Here is a 14,995-nt window from a genome sequence, read left to right as displayed (position 1 = left end):
GAAGGAATTCCAGGAGGAATTTCAGGAGGAATTCCAGGAGGAATTCCAGGAGGAATTCCAGGAGGAATTCCATGAAAAATTCCAGGAGGAATTCCAGGAGGAATTCCAGGAGGAATTCCAGGAGGAATGCCTGGAGGATTTTCAGGGTAATTTCAGGAGGAATTCCAGGACGAATTCTAGGACGAATTCCAGGACGAATTCTAGGACGAATTCCAGGACGAATTCTAGGACGAATTCCAGGACGAATTCCAGGACGAATTCCAGGACGAATTCCAGGACGAATTCCAGGACGAAATCCAGGAGGAATTCCAGGAGGAATTCCAGGAGGAATTCCAGGAGGAATTCCAGGAGGAATTCCAGGAGGAATTCCAGGAGGAATTCCAGGAGGAATTCCAGGAGGAATTCCAGGAGGAATTCCAGGAGGAATTCCAGGAGGAATTCCAGGAGGAATTCCTGGAGGAATTCCAGGAGGAATTCCAGGAGGAATTCCAGGAGGAATTCCAGGAGGAATTCCAGGAGGAATTCCAGGAGGAATTCCAGGAGGAATTCCAGGAGGAATTCCAGGAGGAATTCCAGGAGAAATTCCAGGAGGAATTCCAGGAGAAATTCCAGGAGGAATTCCAGGAGAAATTCCAGGAGGAATTCCAGGAGAAATTCCAGGAGGAATTCCAGGAGAAATTCCAGGAGGAATTCCAGGAGGAATTCCAGGAGGAATTCCAGGAGGAATTCCAGGAGGAATTCCAGGAGGAATTCCAGGAGGAATTCCAGGAGGAATTCCAGGAGGAATTCCAGGAGGAATTCCAGGTGGAATTTCAGGAGGAATTCCAGGAGGAATTCCAGGAGGAATTCCAGGAGGAATTCCAGGAGGAATTCCAGGAGGAATTCCAGGAGGAATTCCAGGAGGAATTCCAGGAGGAATTCCAGGAGGAATTCCAGGAGGAATTTCAGTTGGAATTTCAGGAGGAATTCCAGGAGGAATTCCAGGAGGAATTCCAGGAGGCCCCACTGTACTCTTTTCCATCCCTCCCTCCCACCAGGTTGTCCCCTTCGACCCGTTGGATCTCCGCTCGGAGTGGCACTGCCAGAGCCGTAAGTGTTCCTTCCGCGAGCCCGCCATCAATATGGTGCGACGAAACGAGCATCTCCAGGCAACCGTCATGACGCTGAGCCGTTCGGCATCGCCACGTGATGGGTACGAGCGCTTTCTGGTCACACATTTGGAAGCCCCAAAGGACGATAACGGTGGCGACGGCGACGGCGACGACAATGGGATGCTCCTGCACCCGTGGAATACCAATGTGCTGCAGGTGAAGTACGCTCTGACGCAGCTTTACCGGGGAGGTGAGTACACACTGACTGAGTTGGGTGGGACGGGGCTTCAATTCATGATGGATGCGAATGAGGAGCTCTATTAGGTTGGGATGTGCTTGGATTCACGAAATGTAGCGAGACCAGCAGACGTGATAATGATTCGCTTCTGGGAAGGAACCCAATCAGGGGCAGTGATGAGACCACTTCACTAGATTTGATTATATAATGAGCTAATGCCAATAGGTAAGCTGGCACGTAAAGGATCATTTAAGCTTTTGGTAATTAGCTTCGATTTGAATGGATGGTGGAGGTATTTATAAATAAATGATTATATAAATCAGGTTCCATTACATCTTAGTCAAAAAAATGTCAAATAACAAATCCTATCAATTGAGCATACTTTCATACTTTCATCTCTCAACACGCATTCGGCATTCTCACAAAATTCTCTCCAAACTTTTACAAAAATTTCCCTGAAATTTCTGAAGGAATTCGTACTTAACGTTTCTTTGATTCCCGTTCCAATCGGGAAGATTTTTTCGATTCCGGGTGGGCAAAGAAAGCCCATCGATTAATAACTGTGGAAGTGCTCAAAGGACACTAAGTTGAAGCGAGGCAGGCCAAATCACAGTGGATTCGTAGAGCCATACAGAAGAAAAAGAAGAAGCTTGGATTTGATCAATCTCGATATCTGCAAATTTGGGCCAGTTTAGACTACACTTCGCGGATATTATGCACCCAAATGCCAGTGAGAAAACACAGCCAATAATGCCCGGAAGCATCGTGAATGACTGAATAAACATGGAAACAAATGAACATTACGTTCATTTCCCACACGAATTACAGGAAACCATCAGGAAGCGTATGAATCAAATTTATTTCATGAATAAATTACAAGAATTGAAATGCATAAATTTAATCGTGCACATATCACGTTCTGAGCTTATAATGTACTTACTGATGAATGGTTGCCCGAGAATATATTCTAGTATACGCCATAATTAGCGGAGCGTTCCATGTGTACGTACACTCCAATCAAAACAACCATCACCGACCGTAGACAAGAAGAAACCTCTTCTATAGCAGTATTACTAGCCTAATAAGCTTCGTCGCCATTGAATCAACATCCACATCAGCCTTCGACTCAACAAACAAACCGACCAACAATCCAGCCCTCCAACCCAGTGTGCCATATAGTCATATAGTCACTCCAACCGCTGACAAACAGACGAGACACTTGCACTCTCTCTCTCTTCTTGGCGTAACGTCCTCACTGGGACAAAGCCTGCTTCTCAGCTTAGTGTTCTATGAGCACTTCCACAGTTATTAACTGAGAGCTTCCTCTGCCAATGACCATTTTGCATGTGTATATCGTGTGGCAGGCACGAAGATACTCTATGCCCAAGGAAATCAAGGAAATTTCCTTTACGAAAAGATCCTGGACCGACCGGGAATCGAACCCGTCACCCTCAGCATGGTCATGCTGAATACCCGTGCGTTTACCGCCTCGGCTATATGGGCCCTAGACACTTGCAACACACGGTAAAAAATCTGCACGCTCGATGCAAGGGAACAATCCCTAAATTATTCAACATCCCAATCAACATGATCAGAAACAGATTTGGAAAGCGTCAATGTCAACACGAGTCGTCACGTGTTTTTTACAGTTCTAAGTGCCTCTCTCATTGTCATAGAATCGGGAGACGATGACCAAAAGAGTCTTACAATATTCGCTCATTTTTCGATCATGACGAAGCGCGACATGGTTGTAAACGAGGTAATTACTAGCACACCGATTGTAGTATAAAGAAGAGTAGAATGTTGAGTACCTACATTAATTACTAAGCTACTCCCAATCCTAAGTAGGCCATAACTTAGGAAAGACTTTGACAGTTGACTTAAGCCGATCATACCGTAATAAACGTTCAAAGAGATAACACGTATTTTTACTAAACCGATGATTTTTGTTATTGTTTGAATGCTTCAAATCATGAGTATACAGGGGATAGACAAAATGATCGGGACAGGCAAAATTTTCACTTTTCAAAAAACATCCAATTAGCTGTAACTTTATGAAGAGTGCATCAAATATTCTCAAATGTTCACTGTATGATGATCAACTAGTTGTGTATCAGTGGACAAAATTTGAAAAAGATCGGGCTATTCTGCACGAAGTTATAAGCATTTTAGTAAAAAGGTAGAATTATCCGATAACCAGCTTTGAGCTGTTATATCTCCGGATTCAATAAACCGAATGCAATGAAATTTTGTTCATTCATGACTTACATAATGAGCTCTGAAAAACGTTTAACTTAACTTAAAATTATTAACAAGAGAAGAAGTTATAGCGATTTAATTAATTTTATGATTTTTTGGAAATTGGTCTATTTTTATGGGATGCATTTTTTAATGGGATGCATTACTTTTTCAATGAATTGTCGTCTATGTTGTTGCTTTATTTCAAAACATATCTGTATTCAATACGATCAGAAAAATTTAAATAATTTATAATTAGCATCTTGAAGATTGAAACGATGTTGAAATTTAAGAAAATTTGGTGTTTTATTGAAAAAATAATCTAGTCGTTATAATTTTCTTCCGTGTTAAGAATTTTAAGTTATGTCAAAAGTTTTTCAAAGCTCATCATATAAGTCATGAATGGTCAAAATTTCATTGCATTCGGTTCAAATTCTGTCCACTGATGCACAAATAGTTGATCAGCTTACAGTGAAAATTTGAGAATATTTGATGCACTTTCCGAAAAGTAACAGCTATTTGAAATTTTTTTGAGAGGGAAAAAATTTGCCTATCCCGATCATTTTGTCTATCCCCTGTATGTCCTCTCCATTTATTAAATACAACGACTAGCCTACATTTTTTGGGACTAGGTGAAAATTTTAATTTCAAAACATAATGGAAGATTTCGTCATGACGCTTGACTATTGCTCGTTTCATTTTGTGACAATGAAAAGGCCTACTTGTTCATCGAGATGGGATGGTCACGATCAATAGTGGTAATCACGTTCACATGTGTGCGTGTCTCCTTTGTAGATGTAGTTTTGAAACTTGGGGGAAAATATTAGCACTCTTACCCCGGTTGTTAGTTTTATTATTATTTAGCCGTTTTACCCAAACAATTGGGTAATATTTGCATATGCAGTAATATTTGAATTAGCGTGCATTTTTGTGTATGGAAAAATTCACGCTAGCGTTCGTGTGTTGAAATGTCATTGCACGGAGAACTAAAACTACCAATGTTTTGGGTTTTACCTACTCTTGAGTATTTTTTTTTTGCTGGAGTTAAAGGCAAACTATCTAGTGTGAGTTTAATCGATTTACTGAAATTTGAAGTTATTGGGCCAAACTATGGGGTTGCGTCAGAAGAACTCAAATTTGGGCGGCTCCGTGTGGTGAATATAGAGTTCGATTGATATTATAAAAACAAATACATTCCTTCAATGGTTCTTCCAGAAATGTCTCCAATGATTTGTAACGCAAATTTTTCTCGGACTCCTGCCGAAATGCATACAAAGATTCCTCCAGAAATTCATACTGGGTTTTTTTTAAGGCATATGCCTTAAAGACTCCTCCATAAATTTGTCCAAGCATTCCAAGTCCAAGGAAATCTCTTTTCCAAAATTAATCCATCGATTCCGTCATAAATAACTCCAGAAATTCAATCCTTAAATCTACCAAAGTTTTTAACAGAAACCTCCGGCGATTTATTTTGAAAAATTCTTCCAGAGATTGTGCAGATAATTTTTAATAGGGTTCCTCCAGATATCCCCCTTTGATTTTCCCATAGAATTCTGTTCAAGGTTTTAATGGGTTTTTTCAGATTTTTTCACAAGGACTTCTTTAATATTTTTTTCAGTATTTTCTGCCAAAACCTTTCAAATATTCATCGAGAAATTCGTTAAGGATTTTCTTCAGAAAGTCTAGAGATATGTTCAGGAATTGCTCTAGATGTTCCATTCAAAATTCCTACGAAATTTCCTAGGTATTTCTTCAGGGATTAATAATTTAATTAACCTTGAGAAATTAAGGAAAAATACTGCTGGAATTCCTCCAGAGATCATTGCATTAAAACTTTCAGTGATCCAGACAGGAACTCCCCCTGAGATTCCAGCAGAAGTTCAGAAAGAGTTCAGACAGAGATTCCCTCAGGGGTTCCTCCAGATATTTTTTTCATTTCTTATGAGTTCTTCAATACTTTTTTTCCTATAAATTCCTCAACATTTTTTTCCAGCAATTCCAACAAGGATTTTCCGAGTAATTTCTCCAGGAAGTTAAGAAATTCCTCTTGGGAGTCCTTCAAGAAAGTGTTTGGGATTTCTTTGGATATTCCTCCAGAAATTCATTCATTCATTCTAAGTGCTTTCTAAGATTTCTACATGGATTCTGCTGAAGATTTATTCAGAAATTCTTTACGAGGTTCTTCCAAAAATTTCTGCTGGGATTTCTACTGAAATTCCTTTCAGAAATTATATTTATCTCCATGAACTTCTTCAAAATTTTAGGGACTGCTTCAGGACCATCAGCAAGGGATTACTTCGAAGATTTTTCCATGGAATTTATAGAATTTCTTTACAAATCCTACATTGCTTCGGAAATTCTTCCTACGGTTTCTCCAAAGAATTCTTTGAGGAATTCCTTTAGTTGTTTCTGTATTTGTGCAGAGATTCCTACTTTATTTTATTTTTTTGAAAATGGATCCTGCGGCTGCATAAGAAGTATCTCCTAGGATGTCCTTACAGATTCCTGCAGACTTTGTTTTATTATTCGTGCAGGGATTTTTCCGAAATTCTTCCAGAAATTGCACATTCTTTAAGGAATCTCTGAAGAAATAAAAAACAAATCAATAGAGGATTGACTCAATGAATCCCTAAATACTCCACGAGTAACCTTCGGAAACTCCTTGTATAAATTCTTGATTTTTCTAAGGAATTCCAGGATAAAACTTCCTGAAGTAATTTCTGAATTTTTGGGAGATTTTGGCTTTCTCAGTCTAGGGAATCCAAACGATTAAATTGGCATTAAGGGCAATGCCAATTTAATCGTTTGGAATCCCTAGACTGAGAAAGCCAAAATCTCCCAAACATTAAACTTCCAGTCGAAAATCTTACGTAATTTCTGAAGTAATCAATAATCCAGTAATTCCTGGATGAACTCGGGGGGCAAGGTTGCGACCATTTATTTGCAAAGATTTACATTCATTTGCTATTATCTCAGTTCACAAGCATGCTATCGAAAAACAATGTATGGATGAATTCAACCTTGTAGGTTTATCTGAAAGTTTGCCGAATAACATTGGGGTCGCAAACGTATACCAAAGTCGTGAGCGAGCTGTGAAGGCAACTTTCCACAGCATGAATGTAATTTACATTCACCGCGTGGAGAGTTGCCTTCGCAGCTCGCTCACGACTTTGGTATACGTTTGCGACCCCAATGTTATTCGGCAAACTTTCAGATAAAATTACAAGGTTAAATTCATCCATACATTGTTTTTCGATAGCATGCTTCTGAACTGAGATAATAGCAAATGAATGTAAATCTTTGCAAATGAATGGTCGCAACCTTGGGGGGATGGGTAGTAGTAAGGGTTGAATCTATGGGTTAGTGGGTAAGGAGACAAAGGATGGGTTATGGGGAGCAGAGTGCTTACTGTTTCCAAGGAAGATCGCAGAGGATATTTTGGGGTGTTAAGGATTGCCTATTTAGACGGACGAAACGAAGGATCAAGGAGAATGTCAACACCCTACAGGTCCACGGAACAAGATGGTGTAGAGAAAGATGTTCCAGGACACCCAAGAACTTTCGCGAGTAAAGGCGTTAATATCTACGATCGTAATTGATTGATTGTTGTTACATCACTGATACTGTTCAACATCCTACAGGTCTACAGAGCATTGTTCTGTAAATAATAAATTTTCAAACATGACCTCCAATTTTGATCTCCATGAACTTCCGCGAGTAACGGCCACAAGATCTACAAACATAGCCAATGGTTTCTTGCTACATTACCGAAGCGTTGTAACATACCAGAGGTCCATTGAGCATTGCACTGAAGAGTATTCATTTCTGAAGATATGCTAGGTCTTCCATGAACTTCCGCGAGTTACGGCCATAAGATCTACAAACGTACTCAATGAATTGTTCTTACATTTCTTATACGTTGTAACATGCTACAGGTCCATGAACAATTTTTCTGTAAGGAACTAATTTTCATTAATGTTCTAGGTCCTCCAAGAACTTTCATGAGTAAAGACCTGAAGATCTACAAGCGTTATCAATGGTTTGTTGTCACATTACTGATACAGTGTAGCGTCCAACGGGTACAGGGAGCATAGCTCCGTAGAGAAATAATTTCCAAAGATGATCTAGGACCTCCAAGAACTTCCGCGAGTAAAGGCCTTCAGATCTACAAGCGTAATCAATGGATTGTTGTTACATTTCTAATACGTTGTGAAATTCTACAGGTCCATGAACCATTTCTTCTGTATAGAAATAATTTCCACAGATATTCTAGGTCCTCCAAGAACTTCCATGAGTAAAGACCTGAATATCTACAAGCGTTATCAATGGTTTATAGTCACATTACTAATACAGTGTAGCGTCCTACAGATCCAAGGAGCATGGTTCTGTAGAGAAATAATTTCCAAACATGATCTAGGACCTCCAAGAACTTCCACGAGTAAAGGCCTTAAGATCTACAAACGTTATCAATGGTGTGTTGCCACATTACTAATATAGTGTAGCGGTCTACAGGTCCAGGGAGCATAGTTCTGTAGAGAAATAATTGCCAAACATCTTCTAGGTACTCCAAGAACTTCCATGAGTAAGAGCCTTAAGATCTACAAGCATAGTCAATGGATTGTTGTTACACTACTTATACGGTGCAAGATCATACAAGACCATGGAGCATTGAGCTGAAGAGAACAAATATCCAAAGATATTCGAAGTCCTCCAAGAACTTCCACGAGTAGAGGCCTTAAGATCTACAAGGTCAATATATGGATTTTCATTATATTATTGATGCTGTGCAACATCCTACAGGTTCATGGAAAATTGTTGTGTAATGAACTAATTTCCAAAGATGTTCTATGTTTCCCAAGAACTTCCGTGAAAAAAAAAACTCGTAGGATCCCTAAGCGTAATCAATGAATTGTTCTTTCATTACTGATGCGGTGCAACATCCTTGAGGTTTACCGGTTGTCAACTGCGACTGCGATAGCTATGAACTATGGTCATCTTCGAACTTATTTTTTAGTTCTCGCATTAAGGTGCCATTAGACTGTTTGTCGTTATGACAAATATTTGTCATTGAAGCCCGACATTCATCCAAGGTTGCTATGATTCACGCTGTGTTGGTCGTTTGTTGGGCTTGTTTGGCCAAATATTTGTCATGTCTAATGGGACCTTTAGTAAAAGAGAGATGATTGGGTAATTTCTGTTTGGGTTTGGTCGCTACGAAACATAAATCTTGCTGACTGATAAGTTAGTTTTATCGATTATACATACTCAATAAGTACCTAATTTTTCTCCAAAAGTGAGATGCTTTGGAAACAAAACTCGAATGTCATTCGTCCGAATTCCACATATGTATCCTCTAGGTATTCATAGATTATTTTCTTGATAAATTCCTATGAAATTTGAAGGAAATTGTGAAAAAATCTCTGAAGGAAGGTCTGCATAAACCTGAAAGGTGACCCGGAGGAACTTCCAGCAAAATCCCTTGAGTTTTTTTAAGGATTTCAACTGAAATTCCCGAAAAAATCCTTAAATAAATGGAGTAATTCCTGAAGGAATCTCTGGAGTAATTCAATCAATAATTTCTGAAAATGTTTCTAGAAAAAATCCTGATTATTTTTAAGGAAAATCCCAGAGAAATTGGAACGGTACGGACTTAGTAGTGGACTGTAAGCATCGAATGTCCATCCAGACTGGGTTCTTCTGAGGTCATTGACCTTGGCCTTCGATCACTGACCTTTTCGTCTGTAATAAACAACTACACGAATTGTGCACTGAACTACGACTGGACCGTTTATTTTAAACACGAGTGACGTGGGCAAGGTAGAGGAACTAACTGGTTTACTTGGGTTGAATGCAAAGATATATAACTCGACTTGGGGATCGCTCTCGTAAACTAGAGATATGCTCTTGTACCGACTTTTTCGAATCCTCTAAGCAGAATACCCTCTTCGAATGAGTGTAATCAGTTTCGTACTTTTAATTCCGCCCAAATTAGGGCGGAATTAAAAGGTACGAAACTGATTACACTCATTCAAAGTAGAGATATGCGCTCTTCTCATTAGCTATGGTGAAGAGGAATGTGATCTAAAGAGATCAGAACCAGTGGTTCACAATCTCGGGCCGAACAGGAATTTTTTAATGAATCTCTCAATCTTTGTAAAATAATCTTTTGAAGAAACATTTGGAGGACTTCCTGGAGTAACTTCAGAAATGCTTAAAATAAATACATGACGGAGTACAAGCATGTTTCAATGTATAAATCCTTGAAGGAATTTTCTATGGAATAGATTAAAAATCGCAGAAAAAATGTCGGAAGAATTTCTGTGGAAACCCGTGGACCAGTTTCAACATTCATCTTTTGAGATTTTTTTTTAGAAAACTCCTGCAGAAGTGCCAAGGAAAATTCCTGGAAGAATTCCTGTAAAAATCTTGCAGAAATCTTCAAACGATTTCATGGACAACAAGACGAATCTTCAAAGAATCCCCATAAAGAATTTATGACGATGTCCCTGGAGGAAATCTTGAAGAATTTTCTAAAAATTTAAAGGGGAATTCTTGCAAACCTCATAGGAATTTCAGCAAAAATTTCTCTTGCGCGAAAATTACAGGAAAAAGAAAGGTAAATTATAATGCATGACGGGGTTTTCCCGGAATAGTTATTAGTTAGGCGCAATGATGAGGTCATTTTATTAGGGCGCACCAGTGTAGGGGGCGGTAAAATTCGAAAACCTTGATTAGCCAGCTCTAATTTTACCATGACAGTACTGTAAGAGAGAGAGAGAGAGAGAGAGAGAGAGAGAGAGAGAGATTTTTTATAGAAATTCCTGGAAATAGCTACAAGAATACCAACAAGAATGTCTGAAAGAATCTCAGCAGGAGTTCCTAAATAAATTTCACAAAAAGCGTCTGGAAATATTTATTTGGGATTTATCGACTGGAACTGGATGTTATTGGAACGACTAACTGGTCTTATGTTTCGACCATGGGGATATCCCAGAAAAAAAAGAAAAGGAAAATATCTTAAGAGATTCTCAAAGACATCTCCGGCAGAATTCCTGGAGTGTCCATCCCCTTGCCGGTGTCCCAGGCGACGACGTTTGAACCAACTAAACAGATCGCCCGAAACCCTCACGCAGTTATGTTACACCGTCCATCACCGCTTTGATCAGTCTTGTAATCTCTCCGGTGAAACCGTGTTTGTCCAATATTTTCCATAGTTCTTTGTGGTCGCTATTGTCATATGCCGATGATGTCGATGAACAGGTGATGCGTCGGGATCTGGTATTCACGGCCTTTCTGGACGATTTGCCGTACGGTGAAGACCTGGTCCGTTGTCGAGTGGCCATCGATGAAGCCGGCATGATAACTTCTCATTCTTAATAGGTGGAAGACGACGGAAGATGATCTGGGATAGAATAGATACAAAATTTCAAAGAATGACCCATTAGATCCCCAAGCCTTCTCCCAAGTTTCAAACATGTACAGAAATACAGCGACATTTTAAATATATTTAACTTTAATCCTCAACCGGAAAGCCCTACCCCAAACCTGAAACGATACAATTGGAAAATGCTTTCCATCCGTTATTCTGGTACGTGACCCAATTCGACAATGAGCCAACCCATCATCCGCATCGTCATCCATTATTTGTGTAACTGTCACCCAGCATCACCGTCCCACGCAACGACGCAACCACAACAAACGCAGTTACAATAACAACGGCGCTTTTGGTATTCCATTTCAGCCGCCACCGACCAACCGGAAGCTCACCTTCGCCGCCAGGTGGCACTCTGTCAGGACCTGCTGGAGGTGGCCGACCGACTCGAGCCCGGATTTAGCCCCTTCCGGGGAAAACTTCTGGTCGCACTGCGGGATGCATTGCTAATTCTGGTTGGGCGAGAGGAAGAGAACGTGTCACCACCGCCGCCGGTTGATTCAAATGGCGGGCACGTCCGTCCGACGACATCGGTTACGACAATGGCGGCTTCGGCGGCGGTGACGACTACGGCCACGTCCAAACGGCGCAGGCAGAAGGGCAGAATCAATCCCGAGGTATTAAATCGTTTGATTTATAAACAGTGTTATTTCGTTTATTTTTTTTCCTCGGAAGACTTCGCAAATGAAGAAGGATGGGAAAAGTTGGGCGACGAGATTTCCGCTACCGTTCAATGGGGGAACTTTGATAGAGTTTTCAGTTATTTTACGCAACAACTTGTACACGACGAATTCTTACAAAAATCGAAGATAAATTTACCTTCGCCGGGGTCCGTGGCACAATTGGTCACACGTTTGCTTTATAAGCAGATGGTCATGGGTTCGATCCCAGCCCCGGCACTTTCGTCAGTTGTTCTTTCCCCCTGAGAGCAGCTGACACCCTCTTCTCAGCCAATGGCTCAAATGGACCCGCATACTTGGACATCGGCGAACGGCAACCCATAATGGACCCCCAATCGAACTGGAAAAAGGAACAATCAACAGCCACACATCAACATCGTCGTGCTCATTCTACCATGACTGGGTTGAAAGTGAAAGCAGAGCAACGGCAACCATCTCGATATAGTACAATTAGAATAGAATACATTTAGGCGTTGTACAAAGCGTAAGTGCAGCTTCCAATTGGAATCGCTCACGCAAGGCCCAAGTGGATAAAAGAGCAGTTCATTAGGTTAGGTGATTGAAGAATAAAAATTAACCTTCTTGTTTTATCTAAAGTTCCCCATTTCACGGTTTATTTTTTATCCTCTCCAACAGATTCCCGCCAACACCGGTTACGAAAAATCCACGGCACAGCTCCTGCAGGAGGTTGAAACGGAGCTAACGGAGATGCGGAAGTCGGATCCAACGTTGGAGCAACAACGCCCAGCCAAAAACACAATCTCCGTGACGAAATAAAGATGGAGCAAAAAAAAACTGAAAGCTACACAGAGATGAAATCAAATAAATGCTTAATTCGGTTCCAACCGCATGGTTCGTGTGGTTCATTCAATTTACATTTGGCATTTTTTTTTTTCGAAGAATTCTTCGCGTAAAAGTCTGTGCCTGTCTGTAAGCATTGAATTTCCCAGTGAAAAGATCCTAGCGTATCCGTGAATCGTTCGAATTGAGTAGACATGGAAATTTGGAAAATTTGATTTATGATTAAATGGAAGAGGCATTTGCTAGATTAAAGAATATTTTAATCGTAATAAAATCAATAGTGATGAAATGGATTGACAGTTCCTATGAAATCTCCATCTCACTTGAAATTTCGCGTTACATCATCCTCCATGCCATCATTCAATTGATATCACTCGTCCAGAATTGTAAGTGGTTGCCTCGAGCCGTGCTCAAAATACAATAAATTTAATTAATTTAATATGTACTTTGCAAGCTCAAATGAACATAATTGACCTTGATCTCACAATTTCAATTAATTTTACAGATATTTGAAACGCGAGCGAGTTCTACGTTACACCAGATGAGCAGCAACACGGAGTAGATATTTTGTTTTTCTCTGTTTTTGCGAAACTTCTGTGCCTGCAAAAAGTTTCAGTACACGTTGATACTAAAACAGCGTATACTTTTTTCTGTTTTTTTTTCACGATGAACGCGCAACAACAGAGTCGTAGGTATAAAAATAATTCGCGAAACCTCATTAAAATCGTGCGAATAAAATCACACATAAAAAGGTCGTGTGAAATAAAAATCTAGTGTATGTGTTCGGATCAAATCAGCGCAAACATTTTTTGCGAATCAATCCTTTTTTTAGGCTGATCAAAACTGAAAAGTTCAATATAAAGGTGTGTACACTGGAACCTCTTTTTATGTACATGGCTGGGACTGTATAAATTAAAAAAGGCATAAAAAGAGAGAAATTTATGCATAAGTTTGGGCTTTGATTAGAGAATCTTGCACACGAGTACAGGTCTTTCTCCTGGGCAGTTGAGGTGGGGCTAAGGGGGTTTTCCAAAAAGTATCCATAGAGCCCAAAAAGGGGGTTCCAAGAAGCTTCTGGGGCGTTTAAGGGGTTGTTTCGGGGGATTTGAGAGGCGTTTTAAGGGTGTTCTGTCAAGATTTTTTGGTGTTTCCATGGGATTACGGGGAATTCTGGGGAATTTCAATAGTATTAAGTGGGTTCCAGGGGCGTTTTAGCACCCCCTCAGATTTCATAGTTACAGTGAAGAATAACTGCCCATAATAGCAGCATTTAATCGTTAATGCTTTCACTTCTTGTTTATCTCCTGCATCCTGACACTACGACCCTAATGGGATGTAGTCTGCATCTTATCTTCAGTATTTGAGTTGAGAAATGAAAGCTTTGCAATGAAATTTTTGCATTTGTATCTCATGTAGCATATATCCCTTTCGTGACGGACCATAAAAGCATGATTATCTAAAATTTTCTCTTATAAACTTAAAGTCCTCTAGAATAAAACTTTCTTTACTTCGGCTACTTTATCCACCTATGCACTTTTTGGGGTCAAATTAGGAATCCGTCCTCAAGCCAGTCGATGTTCTCTAAATAATTGCTAAAAATTGCCTACTTTTAGGCGTTTTTTGGTACAGAAGATTTATTGTAATTATTAAATCACTGCAAAGTGTTAGTTTGTAGAAATTTAGACGTATAATATTAAATCTAGGAACGCGAGATCAGCTTGACAGGGTATTCAAATCATAGAAGTGAATAAAAAGAAGATAATAAGAACAGCAAATCCCTGTTCCAATCTAATTCATGATTTTGATAATATGGAGTAATATTTTTCACCCAAGTATTCAAAGTCCCTTAAAAAACTCGTACAAGCTGATATCGTGTTCCTTGAGTTGAAATTATACGTCTAAGTTTTTACAAACTAACACTTTGTAGTGATTTAATAACTAAAATCAATCTTCTATACTATAAAACGCCTAAGAATAGGCAATTACCGATGGAACATGGACCGCCTTGGGGACGGAACAGCACAATTGTGCTGGTCCCACTTTGACCACCCAGAAAACTTGTGCTTTTCAACAAAGCACCACTTTTTCTTCGCCGTTTAGCAGAACTACTATTTTTCTATCGATTTTTATCCCTGCATACCTAGATTAAACAAATATTTATAAAAATACGACAGATAAATTTTTTCAGCTTCTAGGGTGATTGTTTACGTTTTGTTTAACTTATCGTGGCGTTTTTTATAAACAATTCCAATCAAAGCTGAGGTTCAGATATACAAGTTAGAGTAATAAGTCGATCATAAAAATTATTTACATCACATATTCTAAGGAAAATACAAATGAAAAAAAATGTGTAAAACCTATGCCGAAAAACAGCACGATTGTGCTGGTTCGTCACGAAAGGGATATGGAACGTGGTCCCAAAAAAGATGTTCAATGTGGGCGACAAAGGTCTGATGGTTCATTGCATTGGAAGCATAATTTAGTACATACTGCTTTTACATTCTAAGTAATGTAA

The 14,995-nt window shown here is 39.6% G+C and overlaps 1 protein-coding gene across 1 annotated transcript in view; it reads left to right on the top strand.

The window, feature by feature from the left end:
• Positions 1-12,819, top strand: part of LOC134284904 (SET domain-containing protein SmydA-8-like) — a 40,983-nt gene extending 28,164 nt beyond the window's left edge. The window contains exons 5-7 of the mRNA XM_062844443.1: positions 1,038-1,341; positions 11,309-11,616; positions 12,316-12,819. Coding sequence (XP_062700427.1) covers positions 1,038-1,341; positions 11,309-11,616; positions 12,316-12,456 — 753 coding nt within the window. The 3' untranslated portion in view covers positions 12,457-12,819. The remainder of the gene's footprint in view (positions 1-1,037; positions 1,342-11,308; positions 11,617-12,315) is intronic.
• Positions 12,820-14,995: the final 2,176 nt, after the last annotated feature.

Source organism: Aedes albopictus, chromosome 1 (assembly GCF_035046485.1).
Source record: "Aedes albopictus strain Foshan chromosome 1, AalbF5, whole genome shotgun sequence".
NCBI classification, from domain to species: domain Eukaryota; kingdom Metazoa; phylum Arthropoda; class Insecta; order Diptera; family Culicidae; genus Aedes; species Aedes albopictus.
Note: the sequence above shows the minus strand (reverse complement) of the source record. Positions and strands in the feature narration are given on the sequence as shown.